This window comes from Staurois parvus, unplaced genomic scaffold (assembly GCF_062004578.1).
Source record: "Staurois parvus isolate SC_StPar_1 unplaced genomic scaffold, SC_StPar_1.0 ptg002523l, whole genome shotgun sequence".
Classification (NCBI taxonomy): domain Eukaryota; kingdom Metazoa; phylum Chordata; class Amphibia; order Anura; family Ranidae; genus Staurois; species Staurois parvus.
Genome location: NW_028320319.1, coordinates 32,501 through 57,854, shown reverse-complemented (window position 1 = coordinate 57,854; position 25,354 = coordinate 32,501). Strand labels below are relative to the sequence as shown.

The window sequence follows — 25,354 nt, the reverse complement described above, 5'->3', positions numbered from 1 at the left end:
CCCCTCTCTCTCCCTCCCCCTCCCTCCTCCCTCTCTCTCCCTCCCTCCCCCTCCCCCTCTCTCCCTCCCCCTTCCTCTCTCTCCCTCCCCCCTCCCTCTCTCCCTCCCCCTCTCTCTCTCCCCCTCTCTCTCTCCCTCCCCCTCTCTCTCTCCCCCTCCCCCCCTCTCTCCCCCTCTCTCCCTCTCCCCCCCCTTCTCTCTCCCCCCCCCCTCTCTCTCCCCCCCCTCTCTCTCCCCCCCTCTCTCTTTCCCTCCCCCCCCCTCCCTCTCTCTTTCCCTCTCTCCCCCCCTCCCTGCCTCTCTCTCCCCCCCTCCCTGCCTCTCTCTCCCTTCTCCCTCTCTCTCTCAATCTCTCCCCCCTCTCTCTTTCCCTCTCATTCTCTCCTCTCTCGTCTCTCTCTCTCTCTCTGAGCTCTCTCTCTGACCTCTCTCTCTCTGACCTCTCTCTCTGGCAGAAGCTCACAGTGTGCAGTGAAATCAGAGTAAGATCACCACGGCGTTCTTTCGGCCCCTTCTCCTTCCCCCTCTGGGACACACACCGTTCCGATCACACCGCGCACTGCCGGAAGGCTTCACTGCCAGTTTCCCCTACCCAAGATGCCAGCGCCTGCACCCAAAGTCGATTGAAGAATCGGCTCATTTCAGGACATCGCTGGATCCCTGGACAGGTACTGTAAGTGCCCTACAGGATTTTGAGCTGCTTCTTTTTAATTTTTTGGGGGGAGACTGGAGCTCTGCTTTAATATTGAGTGAGGAATTTTTAAAAACCCGGGTTCTTTCCTGTTGTGAAGATTTTCCTTCACTTACTGTCCTGAAAACATAAGAGCCAAGTGAGAGGATATTCCATATTGGAGGATTTCCCATCATCTTCTGTTCTAGTGAAAGCTTTTCCAGTTTGGATTTCTCATCCCATTCTATCACTGTAACAAATAGAGAAGGTAAATCTATCCTAGCAGGGACAGCGATGGGATTTCATCTTTCCATACTGCATCCAAAATCAAAATAAAATGTTTTTAAAAAACTAAAATCTGGGCAAACTCCTGGTTTGGGTCACCTGCAATCCAATGGCCTATGCAGCCTAATCCGCTGGGACTTGTAGTTCCTTATTAGCTTGGATGTGTTAGATTTTCCACAAGTGGCATAGACTCTTATTTGATCACATGCCCATTATGGCTGCTTTGAAACATTTGCTGTTTGCTGAGCACTCATTATTCATCTTCCCCTGACTGACATTTACCCGAAAACAGCCACATTCATCACATTCTGTGCCACTGCAGACCCCAGACACAAAGCAAGAGGAACTGGCTGTGCTGGTCCTCGCTGACACCTACTGCCCCCTAATGCAATATTCACAGAAGTCGACTGCAAACTAGTGATGGCAGTTTATCATCAAAGGGTCAGTCCTCCTAAAAATATTTGTTTTGGCAGATGTAAGAATTAAACCCCACTGGTGGTGAGAGCATTTGTTCTTTAGTGGATTTGTTCATCTTTAAAAAAATTAAAAAAACAGGTAAGGAGTGCCTCTAGATAAAAACAAACTGCAGCTGTGACCAAAGTTGAAGAATGCCCTTGCCATTCAGTGAAGGAAATGCGTATTTGATCCCCTGCTGATGTTGAATGTTCGCCCCTCACACAGAAATGATCGGTCTAACAATGGAATGTTCGGTGTAACACTGAGAGACAGAATACAACAACAAATTCAGCAGAAATGCGTCTAACAAATGATGACTGATCTGCATGTTCATGAGGGAAAGAAGGATTTGATCCCCTATCATTCAGCAGGATTTCTGGCTCCCAGGTGTCTCTCATACAGGTAACAAGCTGAGATTAGAAGCAGTCTCTTAAAGGGAGTGCTGCTAATCTCACTTTGTTACCTGTATAAAAGACACCTGTCCACAGGAGCAATCAAATCATCAGATTCCAAACTCTCTACCATGGCAAAGACCAAAGAGCTGTCCAAGGATGTCAGGGACAAGATTGTAGACCTACACAAGGCTGGACTGGGCTACCAAACTATGGCCAAGCAGCTTGGTGAGAAGGTGACAACAGTTGGTGCAATCATTCGCAAATGGAAGAAACACAAAACAAGTGTCAGTCTCCCTGGGTCTGGTGCACCATGCAAGATCTCACCTCGTGGAGTGTCAATGATCATGAGAACAGTGAGGAATCATCCCAGAACTACACGTGAGGATCTTGTCAATGATCTCCAGGCAGCTGGGACCACAGTCACCAAGAAAACAATTGGTAACACACTACGCCAACAAGGACTGAAATCCTGCAGTGCCCGCAAGGTCCCTCTGCTCAAGAAAGCACATGTCCAGGCCCGTCTGAAGTCTGCCACTGAACATCTGAATGATGCAGAGGAGGACTGGTGGAAAGTGTTGTGGTCAGAGGAGACCAAAATCCAGCTCTTTGGCATCAACTCAACTCGTAGTGTTTGGAGGAGGAGGAATGCTGCCTGTGGCCCCAAGAACACCATCCCAACTGTAAAACATGGTGGTGGAAACATTCTGCTTTGGGGGTGTTTTTCTGCTAATGGGACACAACAACTGCACCGCATCAAAGAGACGATGGATGGGGCAATGTACCGTCAAATCTTGGGTGAGAACCTTCTTCCCTCAGCCAGGGCATTGAAAATGGGTGGTGGATGGGTGTTCCAGCATGACAATGACCCAAAACACACAGCCAAGACAACAAAGGAGCGGCTCAAGAAGAAGCACATTAAGGTCCTGGAGTGGCATAGCCAGTCTCCAGACCTTAATCCGATTGAAAATCTGTGGAGGGAGCTGAAAGTTCGAGTTGCCAAACGTCAGCCACCAAACCTTAATGACTTGGAGAGGATCTGCCAAGAGGAGTGGGCCAAAATCCCTCCTGAGATGTGTGCAAACCTGGGGGCCAACTCCAGGAAACGTCTGACCTCTGTGATTGCCAACACGGGATTTGCCACCAAGTACCAAGTCATGTTTTGTGAAGGGGATCAAATCCTTATTTCCCTCATGAACACGCAGATCAGTCATCATTTGTTAGACGCATTTCTGCTGAATTTGTTGTTGTATTCTGTCTCTCAGTGTTACACCGAACATTCCATTGTTAGACCGATCATTTCTGTGTGAGGGGCAAACATTCCATTGTTAGACCGATCATTTCTGTGTGAGGGGCGAACATTCCATTGTTAGACCGATCATTTCTGTGTGAGGGGCGAACATTCAACATCAGCAGGGGATCAAATAAGCATTTCCTTCACTGTAGGTATAGGTCATTTACGGAAAGCCTGGTCGAAAAACTCCCAGAGATGGCATTGTCCCGTCCTGCCTTGTTGCTAGGACATTGCTAGGACTCTTCCAGCTTATTCAAACCACCTTGCACGCACTCTTTCTCTCCCATCGCAGCAGCTCTGAGCTTAGTCATGCTACAACCAAGAATATAGGAGACCACACGTGTGGGGGCTTTGAGAGCTCCCTCCTGTGATGGTGGGGGTGAGCATTTACAGCTGGGAGTGCCTTAGCAACAAGGCAGGACAAGATGATGCCAACTCTGAGAGTTTTTCGGTCGGGCTTCAGAAGGTACATACATGACCTACACCTATAACAAAGGAATCTAACTTTAGTCAAAGCTGCACAGTTTGTTTTTTTTTGTTTTTTTTTACAGGTGCCCCTTACCTGCATAGGCAGTTTTTTGGTAAAGGTGAACTAACCCTTTAGGAAAACCCAAAACAGGTCTCAGACGCCTCCAATTAATACTGAAAAAATTCCCTTAATTCATTGGCAAGCAGATCTGAGGTTGCTCCAGCTCGGTGCTCTTTGGCTTTGTTTGGTGCGTTCTGAGTAAGCAAAGCAGACCCAGCATTCAACTTTTTGTGACATTGTGCTTTAAGTATGAACACCCCCCAAAACCCTCTCAAGAGTGTAGCCCACCTACACTAATATATATCATCCCAGGTAGGTTCTCCCCTACTTCGCATGCACACCATGGCCTCCATTCATTTCTATCGGGGAGCTGTGCTCCGCTGGGGGCTTAAAAACGAGAACGGACTCCCACAGTGATGGTGACACCTTGACCGTTGACTTCTTGAAGGACCCGTCCTTATGTTATTATTGCTTTTCAAGTCAGCAGTGTTTTTCCTTAGAAGCCATGTTTAGGAACAAAGCTTTCCGAGAACTCTTAAGGCTGGAGGAAGAGTTCATCAGAGGCTGGTCTTGGAAGGACAATTATGTGTGGGGTTTGTATTTGGTCTTGTTGATTTTTCGGTTTTCTAAGAGACGGTTGATCAGGTAAGGTCACAGCTCTAACATCACTAGGCTTTCTCTTCTGGCACGTTTGAGGGCCCCGTGTCCGGCTGCTGTGTTCTATGTCTGGTCATGCCTTGATCTGGCTACTGCACGTCTTGCCCACACAGTTGTGTCTGTCACGCAGGAAAAATGGCATTTAACAGCACACAGGCTGGCGGCACCGCTTTTGGTTGACATTACGGGTTCCTGCGGTTTCCACTTCTCATATTGGTGTCTCCTTTTTAGGTTCCGTCCACGCGACGTCCATTGCAGCATCACGTGTGGAACAGGCGTTGTCCGAGGTAGCCTCATCTCTGCAGAGTAGTGCTCCAAAGCAAGGCCCACTGCACCCCTGGATGACACTGGCACAAATCTGGCTTCATGCAGGTAAGTGGGCCTGATACATTATGTATACAGTTATAATGCTGTTATGACTTAAACTGTAGACAGCTGTTCCTCTAAACCGGGGGTCTCCAACTTTGTAAGCAAAGTTGACTGTCCTTCAGGCTCTAGGGGGGCCGGGCTGTGGCCTGTGGGAGTAAACCATGCGCCATCATTGGTTTTAATGAGAGGAATTGTGACCAAATGTTGGTATACGTGGGAGGAATAGTGTCCCATCTTTGGTGTCAGTGGGAGGAATAGTGCCCCATCATTGGTATCAGTGGGAGGAATAGTGTCCCATCATTGGTGTCAGTGGGAGGAATAGTGTCCCATCATTGGTGTCAGTGGGAGGAATAGTGTCCCATCATTGGTGTCAGTGGGAGGAATAGTGCCCCACCATTGGTGTCAGTGGGAGGAATACTGCCCCATCATTGGTGTCAGTGGGAGGAATAGTGCCCCATCATTGGTGTCAGTGGGAGGAATAGTGTCCCATCATTGGTGTCAGTGGGAGGAATAGTGCCCCATCATTGGTGTCAGTGGGAGGAATAGTGCCCCATCATTGGTATCAGTGGGAGGAATAGTGCCCCATCATTGGTGTCAGTGGGAGGAATAGTGTCCCATCATTGGTGTCAGTGGGAGGAATAGTGCCCCATCATTGGTGTCAGTGGGAGGAATACTGCCCCATCATTGGTGTCAGTGGGAGGAATAGTGCCCCATCATTGGTATCAGTGGGAGGAATAGTGTCCCATCATTGGTGTCAGTGGGAGGAATAGTGCCCCATCATTGGTGTCAGTGGGAGGAATAGTGCCCCATCATTGGTGTCAGTGGGAGGAATAGTGCCCCATCATTGGTGTCAGTGAGAGGAATAGTGCCCCATCATTGGTGTCAGTGGGAGGAATAGTGCCCCATCGTTGGTGTCAGTGGGAGGAATAGAGCCCCATCGTTGGTGTCAGTGGGAGGAATAGTGCCCCATCATTTGTTTCAGTGGGAGGAATAGTGCCCCATCATTGATGTCAGTGGGAGGAATAGTGCCCCATCATTGATGTCAGTGGGAGGAATAGTGCCCCATCATTGGTGTCAGTGGGAGGAATAGTGCCCCATCATTGGTATCAGTGGGAGGAATAGTGCTCCATCATTGGTGTCAGTGGGAGGAATAGTGCCCCATCATTGGTGTCAGTGGGAGGAATAGTGTCCCATCATTGGTGTCAGTGGGAGGAATAGTGCCCCATCATTGGTATCAGTGGGAGGAATAGTGTCCCATCATTGGTATCAGTGGGAGGAATAGTGTCCCATCATTGGTGTCAGTGGGAGGAATAGTGCCCCATCATTGGTGTCAGTGGGAGGAATAGTGCCCCATCATTGGTGTCAGTGAGAGGAATAGTGCCCCATCATTGGTGTCAGTGGGAGGAATAGTGCCCCATCGTTGGTGTCAGTGGGAGGAATAGTGCCCCATCGTTGGTGTCAGTGGGAGGAATAGTGCCCCATCATTGTTATCAGTGGAAGGAATAGTGTCCCATCATTGGTGTCAGTGGGAGGAATAGTGCCCCATCGTTGGTATCAGTGGAAGGAATAGTGCCCCATCATTGGTGTCAGTGGGAGGAATAGTGCCCCATCATTGGTGTCAGTGGGAGGAATAGTGCCCCATCATTGGTGTCAGTGGGAGGAATAGTGCCCCATCTTTGGTGTCAGTGGAAGGAATAGTGCCCCATCGTTGGTGTCAGTGGGAGGAATAGTGCCCCATCATTGTTATCAGTGGAAGGAATAGTGTCCCATCATTGGTGTCAGTGGGAGGAATAGTGCCCCATCGTTGGTATCAGTGGAAGGAATAGTGCCCCATCATTGGTGTCAGTGGGAGGAATAGTGCCCCATCATTGGTGTCAGTGGGAGGAATAGTGCCCCATCATTGGTGTCAGTGGGAGGAATAGTGCCCCATCTTTGGTGTCAGTGGAAGGAATAGTGCCCCATCACTGGTGTCAGTGGGAGGAATAGTGCCCCATCACTGGTATCAGTGGAAGGAATAGTGCCCCATCATTGGTGTCAGTGGGAGGAATAGTGCTCCATCATTGGTATCAGTGGGAGGAATAGTTCCCCATCATTGGTGTCAGTGGGAGGAATAGTGCCCCATCATTGGTGTCAGTGTGAGGAATATTGCCCCATCATTGGTGTCAGTGGGAGGAATAGTGACCCATCATTGGTGTCAGTGGGAGGAATAGTGTCCCATCATTGGTGTCAATGGGAGGAATAGTGCCCCATCGATGGTATCAGTAGGAGGAAAAATTCCCATAAGGGCCAGATATAGGCAAGCATAGTGTAACATTTGGCCCCTGAGCCACAGTTGGGAGACCACTGGTCTAAAACTAAAAACCAAGAAATAATCAGCATGGTTTTAGATCATGTGATCACTATTGCAGGCAATCACACTGATCACATGGGTTTGTTTACAAACAAACTGGCTTTGGCAGCAACTGAGGCTTGCACTAAGAGAGGCACTGTGACAGCTAAGGCTGGTAGGCTTACAATGCAGTGAGTAAAAACAAACTTTCTTTAACTTTTTTGTCTTGTGATAAAAATCTTGACCATGGTATTTATTAAAACAATGTAACAAATAAAATCCTTAGGTAGGTACATTGGTGACAGAGTTGTTAAATTAACCAAAGCTTAGTGATGCTTCTAAATCTGGGCATCTAGATTGCTGGTCATACAAGTGCAAAGACTTCCTATATCACTCTGAGGTCTGTCTTCTGGGTGCGTCCAGGTTCAAGGGCTCCCCAACCCAGCATGTGAAATGAGAACTCCGACTAATTATGTCATTCAGCGGCTCTGATGAGGTCAAGGGCTGCCCCCGGGTGCAGGGCGATGGATCTCTCTTGCTGTGTCCAGCCCCCATCTCCTCCAGTTTCCATAGATAGGATATCACCGTCCGGCTTTATCTGACGGGCTGACCCTGTTCCAGTGACACCGACCTGTTCGGAAACAATGAGTGGAGAGGGCCCGGGGTAGCTGAAATTTCACCCCCGCAACTCTTAATGTGCCGCGACCTTCCAACCTGCCTTCCTCCTGATCGAGTGATGGAATTACACCGAGATCGCGTCGCTGCCAGTCTCAGGGACGAGTCTGAGAAATCATTATCGTGTCTGCTGACAGTCTGCACTTCAGGCCATTGCAGCCAATTAGATGACATCATTCCGGGGACTGTTACTGCAGCAGCGACAAAGTCAGGACTTCCGCTTGGGTATCCTACAGTGATACATGTTGTATGTTTAACCACTTCCAGTCTGGACACTTCCCCCCCCCCCCCCTTCCAGTCCGGACACTTCCCCCCCCCCTTCCAGTCCGGACACTTTCCCCCCTTCCAGTCCGGACACTTCCCCCCCTTCCAGTCCGGACACTTTCCCCCCCTTCCAGTCCGGACACTTTCCCCCCCTTCCAGTCCGGACACTTTCCCCCCCTTCCAGTCCGGACACTTTCCCCCCCTTCCAGTCCGGACACTTTCCCCCCCTTCCAGTCCGGACACTTTCCCCCCCTTCCAGTCCGGACACTTTCCCCCCCTTCCAGTCCGGACACTTTCCCCCCCTTCCAGTCCGGACACTTTCCCCCCCTTCCAGTCCGGACACTTTCCCCCCCTTCCAGTCCGGACACTTTCCCCCCCTTCCAGTCCGGACACTTTCCCCCCCTTCCAGTCCGGACACTTTCCCCCCCTTCCAGTCCGGACACTTTCCCCCCCTTCCAGTCCGGACACTTTCCCCCCCTTCCAGTCCGGACACTTTCCCCCCCTTCCAGTCCGGACACTTTCCCCCCCTTCCAGTCCGGACACTTTCCCCCCCTTCCAGTCCGGACACTTTCCCCCCCTTCCAGTCCGGACACTTTCCAGTCCGGACACTTCCCCCCCCCTTCCAGTCCGGACGCTTCCCCCCCCCTTCCAGTCCGGACGCTTTCCCCCCCCTTCCAGTCCGGACGCTTTCCCCCCCCTTCCAGTCCGGACGCTTTCCCCCCCCTTCCAGTCCGGACGCTTTCCCCCCCCTTCCAGTCCGGACGCTTTCCCCCCCCTTCCAGTCCGGACGCTTTCCCCCCCCTTCCAGTCCGGACGCTTTCCCCCCCCTTCCAGTCCGGACGCTTTCCCCCCCCTTCCAGTCCGGACGCTTTCCCCCCCCTTCCAGTCCGGACGCTTTCCCCCCCCTTCCAGTCCGGACGCTTTCCCCCCCCTTCCAGTCCGGACGCTTTCCCCCCCCTTCCAGTCCGGACGCTTTCCCCCCCCTTCCAGTCTGGACGCTTTCCCCCCCTTCCAGTCCAGGCTAATTTTCAGCTTTCAGCGCTATCACACTGTGAATGACAATTGCGCGGTCATGCAACACTGTACCCATATGAATTTTTTTGCATTTTTTTGAGACAGATAACACTTTATTTTGGTGGTATTTATTCACCACTGAAATTTTTTTTTATAAATGAAGTCCAAACATTTTGAAAATAAAGTGTTTTTCTTATAAAATTTTGCAAATAAATAATCTTTCTTCATAAATCTTGGCCAAAATGTATTCCGTTATCTTTTAGTAAAAAAAAATGACCCAAATTAGTTTATAACCAAAAATTATAATTTTCAAAAAAAAAATTTTGACATTTTTATTTTTTTATATTTGTTTTTTTGTTTTTGTTTTTTTTTACATAATGTCACCATGGTTACACTGTACTACTTGTGGGGGGTGACGAAGATTTATTTTTTTACACTGATTGCTTTTACACCCATAAAGACTGTAAAAGCAATCATTTCTCCTTCTCTCTGTCTGCATTCTTGCAGCCGTTGAGAACTACTGTGTGAGCTGTGATTGGTCACAGCTTGTCACATGGTACAAGGCTGTTGTGAATAGCCCTGTACCATGTGATCTCTGTGATCATTCACAGATTTCACACGTAGTAAGCAATGATGTCAGAAGCAACATCTTGCTTACTACTCTTCATGTGATCACTGATTGGCCAATCAGTGATCACATGATTGGGACCTCACACAGAGGTCCCGTACGACGATCAGTGTTACACTGTCTCCGGAGGACACAGCGGGCACTGTATCGCGGTGCTGCGTGCTCCCAGGGAGCATGTACAAGCAGGGGGTGGAGAGGACGTTTCTAAACAGCCACCCACCCCGGCACTGCCACCGTCCAGCCAATGTATATAAACGGTTAAGAGTCCTGGATAAGAACCGACACTGCAAGGTATCTACTTTATGTAGAATAAACTCGTGTGTGCCTCTCTGAAACTAGTTTCACATTGTTACCTGAGATTTGACTTGAGGTCTAAGCCCAGCCAATTCCCCTGACCAATAAGAGTGACGCTTTTTCGGCTAATCACCTCTTTGCTGAGTAGGGGGATCCCTGAGGAATGGGAGCAATTGCCTCTCTGTGCTGGAATCTCTCTCTGGATGATCCAGTATGCTGAATGTTGACTTCCAACACCCTACCTGGTGGTGAGTCCAGAGATCCCCTTGTGGTGTTTGTATTCTTTACATTGTCAATTATATTTAAAGGGTAACTCCACTTTTGTTGAGGGAAACCCACTCCTCTCCGGGTGATCGATGAACATTTTAACCCCTCGCCCTCCAGAGGATTTACCCCCCTTCCTGACCAGGCCATTACGGCACTACGCTACGTAACTGACCATTGCGCGGTCATGCAACGCTGCACCCAAATTAAATTTGTGTCCTCTTTTCCCCACAAATGGAGCTTTCTTTCGGTGGTATTTGATCCCCTGTGTGTTTTTTATTTTTTGCGCTATAAAGAACAAAAGTCGACAGTTTTTGGATGATTTATTGGAGCTTCACTAGATTTTTTGTATCCCATACTTCTCTTTTAACATCAGATTTAGAGAAAATGGTGAACACAGAATAATGTAAGAAATTCGAGTGATATGAATTGTTAGGAATACATCAGTTTGGGATCAATGGTCGGTACGAGGAAAGACGGGGTTGGTCCTGAAATTTGGGCGGGTTATCCAGAGCCGGCAGGACCTGTCGACGTGCGGCACGTCCCTTGAAGGGCAGCTAAAAATTGCTCTGAAGTGGGTGGCTAATTCCTGCTCGTTACTCACTTGTGATTACAGCTTTCTTGTTGGCACCTTCCGCAGTCAAAACTGAGAGCTATTCATAGCACCTCCACTATCCGCGCTCTGACACTTCCAGCACTTGTAACCCCTTCAGGAATCATTCCGGAACATACTGGGAGGTGAAGGTGGCGTGCATACTGTAGGGACCATACTTATTACTGAGGCCAACCAGACATCGGTGATCCCGATAAACGCAGGACTGCCCTCCATCTTCAGTTGCTGGCTGAGTGGTCAGCCCTTCTGCTTTCCCAGGACATGGCTGGGACCAGCTATGGTGGAGTAAGATCCAGACTAGGAACTGCCTATAAGATCCAGACTAGGAACTGCCTATAAGATCCAGACTAGGAACTGCCTGTAAGATCCAGACTAGGAACTGCCTATAAGATCCAGACTAGGAACTGCCTATAAGATCCAGACTAGGAACTGCCTATAAGATCCAGACTAGGAACTGCCTGTAAGATCCAGACTAGGAACTGCCTGTAAGATCCAGACTAGGAGCTGCCTGTAAGATCCAGACTAGGAACTGCCTATAAGATCCAGACTGGGAACTGCCTATAAGATCCAGACTAGGAACTGCCTATAAGATCCAGACTAGGAACTGCCTATAAGATCCAGACTGGGAACTGCCTATAAGATCCAGACTGGGAACTGCCTGTAAGATCCAGACTGGGAACTGCCTGTAAGATCCAGACTGGGAACTGCCTGTAAGATCCAGACTGGGAACTGCCTGTAAGATCCAGACTGGGAACTGCCTGTAAGATCCAGACTGGGAACTGCCTGTAAGATCCAGACTGGGAACTGCCTGTAAGATCCAGACTGGGAACTGCCTGTAAGATCCAGACTGGGAACTGCCTGTAAGATCCAGACTGGGAACTGCCTGTAAGATCCAGACTGGGAACTGCCTGTAAGATCCAGACTGGGAACTGCCTGTAAGATCCAGACTGGGAACTGCCTGTAAGATCCAGACTAGGAACTGCCTGTAAGATCCAGACTAGGAACTGCCTGTAAGATCCAGACTAGGAACTGCCTATAAGATCCAGACTAGGAACTGCCTATAAGATCCAGACTAGGAACTGCCTATAAGATCCAGACTAGGAACTGCCTATAAGATCCAGACTAGGAACTGCCTGTAAGATCCAGACTAGGAACTGCCTGTAAGATCCAGACTAGGAACTGCCTGTAAGATCCAGACTAGGAACTGCCTGTAAGATCCAGAGTAGGAACTGCCTGTAAGATCCAGACTAGGAACTGCCTGTAAGATCCAGAGTAGGAACTGCCTGTAAGATCCAGAGTAGGAACTGCCTATAAGATCCAGAGTAGGAACTGCCTGTAAGATCCAGAGTAGGAACTGCCTGTAAGATCCAGACTAGGAACTGCCTATAAGATCCAGACTGGGGACAACTTAAAAGATCCAGACTAGGGACAACTTAAAAGATCCAGACTAGGGACAACTTAAAAGATCCAGACTAGGGACAACTTAAAAGATCCAGACTAGGGACACCTTAAAAGATCCAGACTAGGGACACCTTAAAAGATCCAGACTAGGGACACCTTAAAAGATCCAGACTAGGGACACCTTAAAAGATCCAGACTAGGGACACCTTAAAAGATCCAGACTAGGGACACCTTAAAAGATCCAGACTAGGGACACCTTAAAAGATCCAGACTAGGGACACCTTAAAAGATCCAGACTAGGGACACCTTAAAAGATCCAGACTAGGGACACCTTAAAAGATCCAGACTAGGGACACCTTAAAAGGTCCAGACTAGGGACACCTTAAAAGGTCCAGACTAGGGACACCTTAAAAGGTCCAGACTAGGGACACCTTAAAAGGTCCAGACTAGGGACACCTTAAAAGGTCCAGACTAGGGACACCTTAAAAGGTCCAGACTAGGGACAACTTAAAAGGTCCAGACTAGGGACAACTTAAAAGGTCCAGACTAGGGACAACTTATACGGTCCAGACTAGGGACCACTTATTTTCCTGCCACTTCGCCTTGCAGTATATCCCTGGGTTGCTCAGAGAAATTGGATTTTCAAAGGAAACCACACAAGTACATAGAGAGCATACATACTGCATGGTGTCCTTTGCCGGAACAGGAACTGAACAATCTGTCCTGGGCTGAAAGCGTAGTGCTTCCTACTCTATTGATGATCACAGGTTGCTTCCTTACCAACAGCCCAATCATAGGGAGCGGAGTGCAGACCCCTGTGTTCCTCCACCCTGCAGTGCTGACGGTTCTCCTCCTCTCCTTCCCACCGGGAGCTGTAAGCACACAATAGAATCCTTCATGATAGAGAGTCGGGGAAGGGTCCAGTAAATATGTCACATTTACCAGCCCCTATCCTTTTTGAATGAACACAATGAGTGATCGATACCGATCACTCACTGTGTGCATTCATAACTGAAGCATAGTAAACTGTGTTTTTTTTGGGGGGGGGGGGTTCAGTTTGGCTGTATGGGGCCCCGTGGTTTCTAATAGCAGCCCTGCTTGGCTTTGCTGTCTGGCAAGGCTTCCTGGATCACAAGACTGACTGCACAGAATTACGAATCCCTTCGGTAAAACCCCTATGTATTCAGCCACGGTGATGTGATGGGAAGTATCTGCAATCTGGACAATGATGGCAATATAAACACCTCTGGCAAAGCTGGGAAATCTGCAAGCTGTTTGGCACGACAGGTACTCCTTCCTGCCTCACTCTTTCTGCAGACTACACCGCCATTAGGCACTGCAGGTCCAGAACTCACCCTGACTAGTAACTGCACAGCAAAGGGGCAGCAGTGCAATGATGTATGGGCAGCGCAGTGGCTAAATGGTGAGTACTTCCACCTGGCAGTACTCGAGTCGTTGGTTTGAATCCCAGCCATGGCACCACCTGCCTGGAGTTTGCATGTTCTCCCTGTGACTGTGTGGGTTTCCTCCTGGTACTCCGGTTTCCTCCCACACTTTCCTCCCACACTCCAAAGACATGCTGGTAGATGAATTGGCTCCTGTCTAAATTGTCCCTAGTATGTGTATATATGAATGTGAGTTAGGGACCTTAGATTGTACGCTCCTCGGGGGCGGGGACTGATGTGAATGTACAATATATATGGAAAGCGCTGCGTAAATTGATGGCGCTATATAAGTACCTGAAATAAATAAATGTGTATTAGCTGTATTTAAAGTGGTTGTAAACCCTTCCATGTACTCAGTGAAGTGACCGGCCTCAGGTGATACACAGAGAATTAAACAAATCCTCCTACGTACGTTGTACCTGTTTATCTGCAGTCTTCTATTTTCTACATCCGTTCAAAGTGCTGAATTTATACAGCTTGCCTGAGACTTAAAAAAAAAAAAAAAAAAAGGGTGGTGGTGGTGGGGGGGGGGGGGGGGGTGGAGAGCTGAAATGACTCACTGCAGAGCTCAGTGAGGAGAGCTCCAAGTGCTGATTGGAGGGAAGAGACAGACAACCCCTTCAAACAGCTCACAGGAATAGAGCTGAGGCTGTCAGCTCCCCTGTCACCATTTTTCTCTTGGTGTCAGGAAAATGTGTCAGAAGGGATTCATGCTGATAGCAAAGACATCTCAACACACTTAGTGCTCTGGACTGAGACAAGTACACACCATAGAGGGATGTGCTTTGTTCATATCCCATGTCTGAAGTTTACAGCCACTTATATACAGTCATGGCCGAAATTGTTGGCACCCTTGATATTTCTCCAGGAAATCATGTATTTCTCACGAAACGTATTGCATTAACACATGTTTTGCTATACACATGTTTATTCCCTTTGTGTGTATTGGGACAAAACAAAAAAAGGGAGGAAAGAAAGCAAATTCGACATAATGTCACACAAACCTCCAAAAATGGGCTGGACAAAAGTATTGGCACCCTTTCACAACTGCGGATAAATAAGAATGTTACAAGCATGTGATGCTCCTGTAAACTCACCTGGGGCAAGTAACAGGTGTGGGCAATATAGAAATCACACCTGAAAGCAGATAAAAAGGAGAGACGTTCACTTAACCTTTGCATTGTGTGTCTGTCTGTGCCACACTAAGCATGGACAACAGAAAGAGGAGACGAGAACTGTCTGAGGACCTGAGAACCAAAATTGTGGCAAAATATCAACAATCTCAAGGTTACAAGTCCATCTCCAGAGAACTAGATTTGCCTTTGTCCACAGTGCGCAACATTATCAAGAAGTTTGCAACCCATGGCACTGTAGCTAATCTCCCTGGTCGTGGACGGATGAGGAAAATTGATGAAAGATTGCAACGCAGAATAGTCCGGATGGTGGATAAGCAGCCCCAAACATGTTCCAAAGACATTCAAGCTGTCCTGCAGGCTCAGGGAGCATCAGTGTCAGCGCGAACTATCCGTCGACATTTAAATGAAATGAAACGCTATGGCAGGAGACCCAGGAGGACCCCACTGCTGACACAGAGACATAAAAAAGCAAGACTACAGTTTGCCAAAATGTACTTGAGTAAGCCAAAAGCCTTCTGGGAAAACGTCTTGTGGACAGATGAGACCAAGATAGAGCTTTTCGGTAAAGCACATCATTCTACTGTTTACCGAAAACGGAATGAGGCCTACAAAGAACAAAACACAGTACCTACGGTAAAATATGGTGGAGGTTCAATGATGTTTTGGGGTTGTTTTGCTGCCTCTGGCACTGGGTGCCTTGACTGTGTGCAAGGCATCATGAAATCTGAGGATTACCAAAGGATTTTGGGTCGCACTGTAGGGCCCAGTGTCAGAAAGCTGGGTTTGCGTCCAAGATCCTGGGTCTTCCAGCAGGACAATGACCCCAAACATACGTCAAAAAGCACTCAGAAATGGATGGCAAAGAAGCGCTGGAGAGTTCTGAAGTGGCCAGCAATGAGCCCAGATCTAAATCCCATTGAACACCTGTGGAGAGATCTTAAAATTGCTGTTGGGAAAAGGTGTCCTTCCAATAAGAGAGACCTGGAGCTGTTTGCAAAGGAAGAGTGGTCCAAAATTCCGGGTGAGAGGTGTCAGAAGCTTATTGATGGTTATAGGAAGCGACTGATTTCAGTTATGTTTTCCAAAGGGTGTGCAACCAAATATTAAGTTAAGGGTGCCAATACTTTTGTCCAGCCCATTTTTGGGGTTTTGTGTGACATTATGTCATATTTGCTTTTCTGCCTCTGTTTTATATTTGTTCCAATACATACAAAGGGAATAAACATGTGTATAGCAAAACATGTGTTAATGCAATACCTTTTTTGTGTGAAATACTTGATTTTCAGGAAAAATATCAAGGGTGCCAACAATTTCGGCCATGACTGTATAATGGTTGTTCTGATAAATACATAAGTGGATTAAATGGTGGATATTTGTTATCTGATTGTTCAGCTCAGCGGTGAAGCTGGCAGTAGGTTTTTTTTTCCCCTGCAGGTGATGAGCGTGCAGGCACCCTGATTGCAGCCGTCGTGGTGTAGATAACAAGTTAAGATCAGTCACTCTGAATGTGAAGATCCCATTACTTCCTACTTACCGGGACTTAGCCACAATGTATTATTCATATAACCTCGGGGTTACCAGATAAACTGCACACTGCGGAACAAGCTCCAAAGGCTGGCAGCGATGTTTTCCAAGATCAGCAGATTATTCAACAAACACCGCTCCCTGATTTGCATGCCGTGATTGTCACATTAGCGCGCGTCTCTCAGGCAGCCGTAGCCGGAACGGTACAATTGTTTTGAGGCTATAAGTCTAAGAAAGGACGAGAAAACCTGCAAACGTGCAACATTTTACACAGCGGATGTAGGAAAGAATCGTATCGAACCGCAGAGACATTCTTTTCTAACATTTCCACTGCAAAGTAAAATGATCACGTTATATCAGGTGCTCTGATTGGCTATATGGCTAATTAAGAGTGCTCCGTGATTGGCTATCCTTAACCCCTTGACGCCGACGTTACACAAATATGCGGTCTCAGGGAACTGGGCTTTTTTCCGTGGTGCCGCATATTTGCGTACCTGTCTTTGTGCTGGGAGCGCGCCGCACTGCGCGCTCCCCCAGCACAAAGACTGTGGTGCCACTAAGAGCCCCGGGTCTCGTTCTTACGATCGGGACCCGGGGCTCCCGATTCCAGGTCACATGGTCGCTGTGATAGCCTCTGATTGGCTATCACAGTGATCAGTCACCGTGCAGCCTGGCCCCTTTTTTCTTTCTCTCTATGAATGGAGAAGAGAGATACATTGTATATCTCTAACTCTTGGCATAGAGAGAAAAAAAAAAGTTTGTAAAAAAAAAAAGATAAATATTAAAAAATAAAATAAAAAATACCTAGATCAAGGCTTGATCTAGTTCAGTGCCAGGGTTATTGTTGGGGTCAGGGTCAAAGGACAAGGTCAGGGTCAAATGTCAGGATTTAAAAAAAAAAATTGGTGTCAGTGTGTTTTAGGTAAAAAAAAAAAAAAAAAGACAAAAACAAAATGCACACTATTGCTGTACTACAGGTACAAACAACAAACATACACATATATGTTATCGCTGCGATCGTCAAGAGCTGGAAAATTTATTTTGGGTTGTTCTTTGGTGGTAGGTTATGGTAGTAACAAAAAACACACAGCTAAATAAAAAAAAAATTTTTTTTACTAATTTGGGCCAGTTTTCCTTTGATAATAAACCAAAATCAGGAGCTAACCATTACCATTTACCACCAAATAAAAGCCCAATTTGTTCTGAAATAAACCGCGGTATAATCCACCCGGATGTACAAAGTAGCTGTGATGATATATATACAGTTTTACTAACACATGTCAACGTTGCAAAATTGTGCTTAGGCATTTAATTTTGTTTTTCCCTTAGGCATGAAGGGGTTAAAGGAGAAGTGGGACCAAGGCTCTTTTGGCCCTACTTCCCCTGGGGATCCCAGGACTGCACTCCTGTGACCCGTTCAACAGGGGGCTAAAGTCCGCTGTCAGCTGATATCACAGAGTCGGTCAGACCCTGGAGAGATCCCAAGTTTAACCACTTCCTGTCCGGACACTTTCACCCACTTCCTGTCCGGACACTTTCACCCCCTTCCTGTCCGGACACTTTCACCCCCTTCCTGTCAAGGGCAATTTTTAGCTTTCAGCGCTATCACACTTTGAATGACAATTGCGCGGTCATGCAACACTGTACCCATATGAATTTTTTACCATTTTTTTGAGACAGATAAAGCTTTATTTTGGTGGTATTTATTCACCGCTGGGATTTTTATTTTTTTTACTATGTAAATGAAAAAGTTCAAAAATTTTGAAAAAAAAGTGTTTTTTTTAAATAAAATTTTGCAAATATATAATATTTCATCATAAATCTTAGCCAAAATTTATTCTGTTATTTTTTTAGTAAAAAAAAAAAAATCCAAATTAGTTTATAACCAAAAATTATAATTTTTAAACATTTTTTTTTACATTTTATTTTATTTTTTTTATATTATTTTTTATTTTTATTTTTTTTTTTTACATACTGTCACCCTAGCAGTACACTGTCACCATGGTGACACTGTACTACTTGTGGAGGGTGATGAAGATTTTTTTTTTTTTTTTACACTGATTGCTTTTACACCCATATAGGATGTAAAAGCAATCATTTCTCTTTCTCTCTGTCTGCATTCTTGCAGTCATTGAGAATTACTGAGTGAGCTGTGATTGGTCACAGCTTGTCACATGGTACAAGGCTGTTGTGAATAGCCTTGTACCATGTGACCTCTGTGATCATTCACAGATTTCACACATAGTAAGCAATGATGTCACAAGTGACATCTTGCTTACTACTTTGCATGTGATCACTGATTCGCCAATCAGTGATCACATGATCGGGACCTCGTACAGAGGTCCCGTCCGACGATCGGTGTTTCACTGTGTCCGGAGGACACAGCGGGCACCGGATCGCGGTGGTGTGCGCTCACAGGGAGCGCGCACAGCTAGAAAAGGCGGGTGCCATTTATGGACGGCAACCCGACCCTGGACTGCCACCGCCCTGCCGTTTATAAACAGCAGGCAGACGGCAAGAGGTTAATGTGGGGATCCACCAAGATGTCTGGACCGGTAGTTGGCTCAGCCTCTCAGCGAGCTGATGAGAGTCTGAGCCAACCACTCCTGCCCCCTCCGCAGCCCGGTGTTCCAGTGAGCACTGGAGAGACAGAGCTGGTGACATAATCCCCGCTCTCTGTTCACTAAAGACTGAGAACTGAGCAATCAGCTGTCTTTGATTGCTCAGTTCTCAGTCTTAGGCCTGGTTCACACTTATGCTTTTTTCAGTGCATTTTCAGTTTTGCTGTCCATTCAACCTGGTTTCTGTTGGGTCACGTAACATCTCTGCATTTTCCATCTGTGGTTTTTTTTTTTGGAAAGGGTCAGGGACTTTTTTCCTGCAGCATTTTGCATTTTTGGTTCGTTGGACTTCAATGGAAACACTACGGAAGCGATTAAAATACGCATTAAAAACACATTTTTTGGGTTTTTTTTTACACATTTTTGCTGTTTTTGTTCGCAAGACAACAGACACCTCCCAAAAAGGTAAAATGCATCAAAAATGTGTGAGTAAAAAAAACACATCAGCTGCAACCTGCATAGGTGTGAATTGGGCCTTAGAAGCAGTGGGGAACAGATGCAGCATCAGAACTATTCTGCATCCACCTAGGTGAGTGCGACTGTTTTATTTTTATTATCCTGAACTTCTCTTTTAATCCAAATCGGTGAGATTACTGGTGTCTAGCAAACTGTTATGGATTAAAGGATAAGCCTTTCAGGGAAAAAATAATAAATGGCATCTATTTTTGCAGAAAAAAAAGTGCGTTTTATTATTTTTTTCCTACAGGAGCCAGCAGAACATTGCATTCAGGATGAGTGGATTGCAGGTGCAATACTAGGCTCCTGCAGACACGTCTTACAGCTTTCTGCCCGTACCTCTGCATGGGCTTTCTGTTGGAAAGCTAGAGGAAGTGTCCATGAACTACGAGAATGCTCATCAGCGCCCTCACAGTCCAGTAAGGCCCCATGTACACGGGACACTTCTGAACGATGGAAACTGACTGCTGGAAAATGTAGGTTAAAAACTGTCTGTTTAGCCACGTTTGCATAACGCGTTTATGTGCGTTTGCATTTAGAAGCGGTTTTTAAAGATAAGCACAAGAGAACCTCCCAAATGTCCAGAAGGCATTGAAAAGTGGTAAATTATTAACTATTTCAGACTGTTTCAGAGAAATACAGAGAGTAGAAGCAGAGATAGCAGTATGTGTTGAGATTATCTTAGGTGTGAGTTGCTCATTAACATTTCCTTTGTTTCCAAGGGAGGGAAAGGTGTCTGGTGGAGGGAGTCATTAAGGTCACCTGGCAGGGGGTCTTCATGAGGAATTTGAGGTGTGAATGGTCATTAACATATCTTTTGTTTCCAAGGGTGGGAGAGGTCTGAGGTGTGAATGGTCATTAACATATCTTTTGTTTCCAAGGGTGGGAGAGGTCTGAGGTGTGACTTGGTCATTAACATATCTTTTGTTTCCAAGGGTGCGAGAGGTCTGAGGTGTGAATGGTCATTAACATATCTTTTGTTTCCAAGGGTGGGAGAGGTCTGAGGAGTGAATTGGTCATTAACATATCTTTTGTTTCCAAGGGTGGGAGAGGTCTGAGGAGTGAATTGGTCATTAACATATCTTTTGTTTCCAAAGGTGGGAGAGGTCTGAGGTGTGAATTGGTCATTACAATGTGTGACAAGCTTGGTAGAAACATCCTGTGTTCAGTGTTTTGTCCATCTGAGTACCTTGAAAACGCTTTGCCTGCATTTTTCATGATGAAAAAAGGCTCTGGACAGCATCGGGAACTGGAAGAGTTAAAAAAAAAATTCAAACACTTATAAACGGGATTTGCTGCATTTACAAGAGTTTTGCGTTTGAAACGCTGATAAAATCGACTGCTGAACGCAAGTTTTCTGCTTTCAAAAAAACAACTGTAAACTCAAATGCCTGTAAATGACTGTAAATGACTGTAAATGAAGATGTGTACATGGATACATAGGAAAACATTAGGGAGAGTTCAGGGGCTGCTGAAAAAAATGCTGAACAGCTCCTGAACGTGTTTATCAGCTGCAGTGTACATGAGCCCTAAGAATTACAAGTCTATCTGTCATGGTGGCAGACGGGACTTGTAGTTTCTTCATTCACAGATCCCTGTGAATCATTGCAGGCAGAGCCCCACACAGCTGCACTAAATTTAAATGTGACATTGGTTTGCTGGGGAGAAGAACCCTTGCCCACTATCACGGATGCCGATACGTGTTACATCCTAAAGGTGGGTGTAACATGTTCCAGAGGTTGAACTTGGCCTTTAAATATACAGATGCACTCATCTGGAGCAAAGGCAAAGTTGATGATTTTAGCTGGTGTGATCCTGGTTCTAGGGGGTTCTGGGCCCACAAGGCGATATGACCCAGTATGCTGGCATGTGTAGGCACCTTGCTGGAAAGGAAAAATAAGAAACATGTCTATACTTACCTGCTGTGTGAAGTGGTTTGGCACAGAGCAGCCTGGATCCTCCTCTTCTCGGGCTCCCTGCAGGCTCTCCTGGCTCCTCCCTCCTGTTGGGTGCCCCCACAGCAAGCAGTTTGCTATGGGGGCACTCGCTGCTCCATGTGTCCATTCACACACGGAGCCACAGCTTGGCCCCGCGCCTCTCTTAACATTGGCTCACTGGCTGTGATTGACAGCACGGGAGCCAATGGCTCCCTGAGACGGGAGTCACTTTGGGTGGGGGGCCCAAGGAACCCAGCTCACTTTGGAGAGGTGGGGAGACCCCTGTCTCAGCTCCCCATATCCCTATTATGTGTAAGTCACCCTGTGCCTGTTAGGGATACAGGGTGATCTGTCCTAATATTGGGGTGGGGGGGTTGTGGATTGTTTGATGTTATGTGGTTGCATTCCATTGTTCTATTGTGTGTCTTGCTTGGGAGAAACCTATTATGGGATGTATGTGTTTATGTATATTAGCTTAGTGGGGGGGTGTCTCCAGCAGCCCTCCCTCCTGATGGGACTGTCTGCTGGTGTGAAGTTTGAATACCTGTGTGTCTCTTGTTACTAAATGTAGATTGCCCCGCCCTGTGTCATTATGCAGGGAGGGGGGATTGCCCCGCCCTGTGTCATTATGCAGGGAGGGGGGATTGTCCCCTGAGTGTATATATCTTGTATCTGTGTTGAAATAAACTAGTCTACCTCCTGGTTTACTTCAAGACTGGTGTTGTCTAGTCTTGTATGGTTTGCTGTGGTGTCTGTGGTCGGTGTTCGGACGGGGAAGCGGTAGTCTAATGAAAGTACCCATGCGCAGTCTGGGGTCGGTTCTGTTACACTCCCACTTCTGTCTCAGCCAATGAGAAGATGGAGTCCCAGGATAGCTGAGACTCCAGTGTATGTTGCTGGATCGAGAGGGGCTTAGGTGAGTATTAGGGGGGATGCAGTACACAAATGGCTTTTTATCTTCTTACATAGAATGCATGAAGGTAAAGAACCTTGAACCTTTACCACCACTTTAAGTAGGCCGTTGTTACATAAAGGAAGGTGAAGACAGTCGTAGTAGATTTCTCCTGGTTGCTCAGATAGACGGCAGCCTCACATTCCGGAGAGAACATTAAAATAACACCTGAAGTGACTAATGACTGAGCAATGCAGAACAGTGAGCTGTTTAATGACCTTCCCCATACACAGCATGTGAGTGACTGTACAGAGCTTCAGGCAAATATAGAAAGTGCCCTTTAGTTCACTTGTGTATACACTGCAAAACCATTAAATGTTACTTGTGCAGCTACCTAAGCTCTGTCTATCAGAGTGAGAATCCAGCCAAAACGCATATACAGTCATGGCCAACCATCTTGTCCCCCCTGCATCTCTGCCCCAGCCAAAACGCATATACAGTCATGGCCAACCATCTTGTCCCCCCTCCATCTCTGCCCCAGCCAAAACGCATATACAGTCATGGCCAACCATCTTGTCCCCCCTGCATCTCTGCCCCAGCCAAAACGCATATACATTCATGGCCAACCATCTTGTCCCCCCTGCATCTCTGCCCCAGCCAAAACTCATATACATTCATGGCCAACCATCTTGTCCCCCCTGCATCTCTGCCCCAGCCAAAACTCATATACATTCATGGCCAACCATCTTGTCCCCCCTGCATCTCTGCCCCAGCCAAAACGCATATACAGTCATGGCCAACCATCTTGTCCCCCCTGCATCTCTGCCCCAGCCAAAACGCATATACAGTCATGGCCAACCATCTTGTCCCCCCTCCATCTCTGCCCCAGCCAAAACTCATATACAGTCATGGCCAACCATCTTGTCCCCCCTCCATCTCTGCCCCAGCCAAAACTCATATACAGTCATGGCCAACCATCTTGTCCCCCCTCCATCTCTGCCCCAGCCAAAACGCATATACAGTCATGGCCAACCATCTTGTCCCCCCTGCATCTCTGCCCCAGCCAAAACGCATATACAGTCATGGCCAACCATCTTGTCCCCCCTGCATCTCTGCCCCAGCCAAAAGGCATATACAGTCATGGCCAACCATCTTGTCCCCCCTGCATCTCTGCCCCAGCCAAAACGCATATACAGTCATGGCCAACCATCTTGTCCCCCCTGCATCTCTGCCCCAGCCAAAACGCATATACAGTCATGGCCAACCATCTTGTCCCCCCTGCATCTCTGCCCCAGCCAAAACGCATATACAGTCATGGCCAACCATCTTGTCCCCCCTGCATCTCTGCCCCAGCCAAAACGCATATACAGTCATGGCCAACCATCTTGTCCCCCCTGCATCTCTGCCCCAGCCAAAACGCATATACAGTCATGGCCAACCATCTTGTCCCCTCTGCATCTCTGCCCCAGCCAAAACGCATATACAGTCATGGCCAACCATCTTGTCCCCCCTGCATCTCTGCCCGAGCCAAAACGCATATACAGTCATGGCCAACCATCTTGTCCCCCCTGCATCTCTGCCCCAGCCAAAACGCATATACAGTCATGGCCAACCATCTTGTTCCCCCTCCATCTTTGCCCCAGCCAAAAGGCATATACAGTCATGGCCAACCATCTTGTCCCCCCTGCATCTCTGCCCCAGCCAAAACGCATATACAGTCATGGCCAACCATCTTGTCCCCCTGCATCTCTGCCCCAGCCAAAACGCATATACAGTCATGGCCAACCATCTTGTCCCCCCGGCATCTCTGCCAGATAACTAAGCCCAGAAAATTGTGACAATTACAAATGTTTTGGCATTCTCATGTTTATTTCTTTTAGCATTTGTATGACACAAAAAAGGAGAAACAAAAAGCCAAATCTGACGCAAAACTCCAAAAATGGACTGGACTAAATTATTGGCACCCTCCACGTAATATTTGGTAGCACACGGCTTGGAAAAATAGAACAGAAATCAATGGCTTTCTGCAACCATCAGTGAGTTTCTTCCACCTCTCTACTGGAATTTTGGATTGCTCTTCTTTCACCAACTGCTCCAGGTCTCTCCGATTGGAAGGGTTCCTTTTCCCAACTGCTGTTTTGAGATCTCTTTGGGATTGAGATCTGGACTCATTGCTGGCCAGTTCAGTCCTCTCCAGCACTTGGTCTGAACCCATTTCTGGGGGCTTTTTGATGTGTGCTTTGGGTCATTGTCCTGCTTTAAGACCCATGGCCTCTGACGGAGACCCAACTTTCTGGCATCGGGCCCTTCATTGCCCCCCAGAACTCTTTGGTAGTCTTCAGATTTCATAATACCATGCACATGGCCAAGACTTCCAGTGCCTGAAGCAGCAAAGCAACCCCAAAACATCAGTGACCCCCCACCATGTGTGACTGGAGGGACTGTGACCCCCCCACCATGTGTGACTGGAGGGACTGTGACCCCCCCACCATGTGTGACTGTAGGGATGTATTCTTTTCTTTAAAGGCCTCATTGCTTTTTCTGAAAACAGTAGAATGATGGGCTTTACCAAAAAGATGCCATTTTGTTTCATCTGTCCACAACACATTCTCCCGGAAGGATTTTGGCTTCCTCAGGTAAGTTTTGGCAAACTGCAATCTGGCTTTTTTATGTTTCTGTGTCAGCAGTGGGGTCCTCCTGGGCCTCCTCCCATATTTATGTGTCAGCAGTGGGGTCCTCCTGGGCCTCCTCCCATATTTATGTGTCAGCAGTGGGGTCCTCCTGGGCCTCCTACCATAGCGTCCCTTAGCGGATATAGTGAATGCGGGGTCCGGGAAGACCGGATATAGTGAATGCGGGGTCCGGGAAGACCGGATATAGTGAATGCAGGGTCCGGGAAGACCGGATATAGTGAATGCGGGGTCCGGAAAGACCGGATATAGTGAATGCCGGGGTCCGGATAGACCGGATATAGTGAATGCCGGGTCCAGGGAAGACCGGATATAGTGAATGCGGGGTCCGGGGAGAGCGGATATAGTGAATGCGGGGTCCGGGGAGAGCGGATATAGTGAATGCGGGGTCCGGGGAGAGCGGATATAGTGAATGCGGGGTCCGGGGAGAGCGGATATAGTGAATGCCGGGGTCCGGAAAGACCGGATATAGTGAATGCAGGGTCCGGGGAGAGCGGATATAGTGAATGCGGGGTCCGG

At 47.5% G+C, this 25,354-nt stretch overlaps 1 protein-coding gene across 1 annotated transcript in view; it reads left to right on the top strand.

Moving 5' to 3' along the window:
• Positions 1-3,245: 3,245 nt before the first annotated feature.
• LOC149430689 (tetratricopeptide repeat protein 7B-like) overlaps positions 3,246-25,354 on the top strand; it is a 49,960-nt gene continuing 27,851 nt past the window's right edge. Inside the window, exon 1 of the mRNA XM_089666097.1 lies at positions 3,246-4,655. Coding sequence (XP_089522223.1) covers positions 4,625-4,655 — 31 coding nt within the window. The 5' untranslated portion in view covers positions 3,246-4,624. The remainder of the gene's footprint in view (positions 4,656-25,354) is intronic.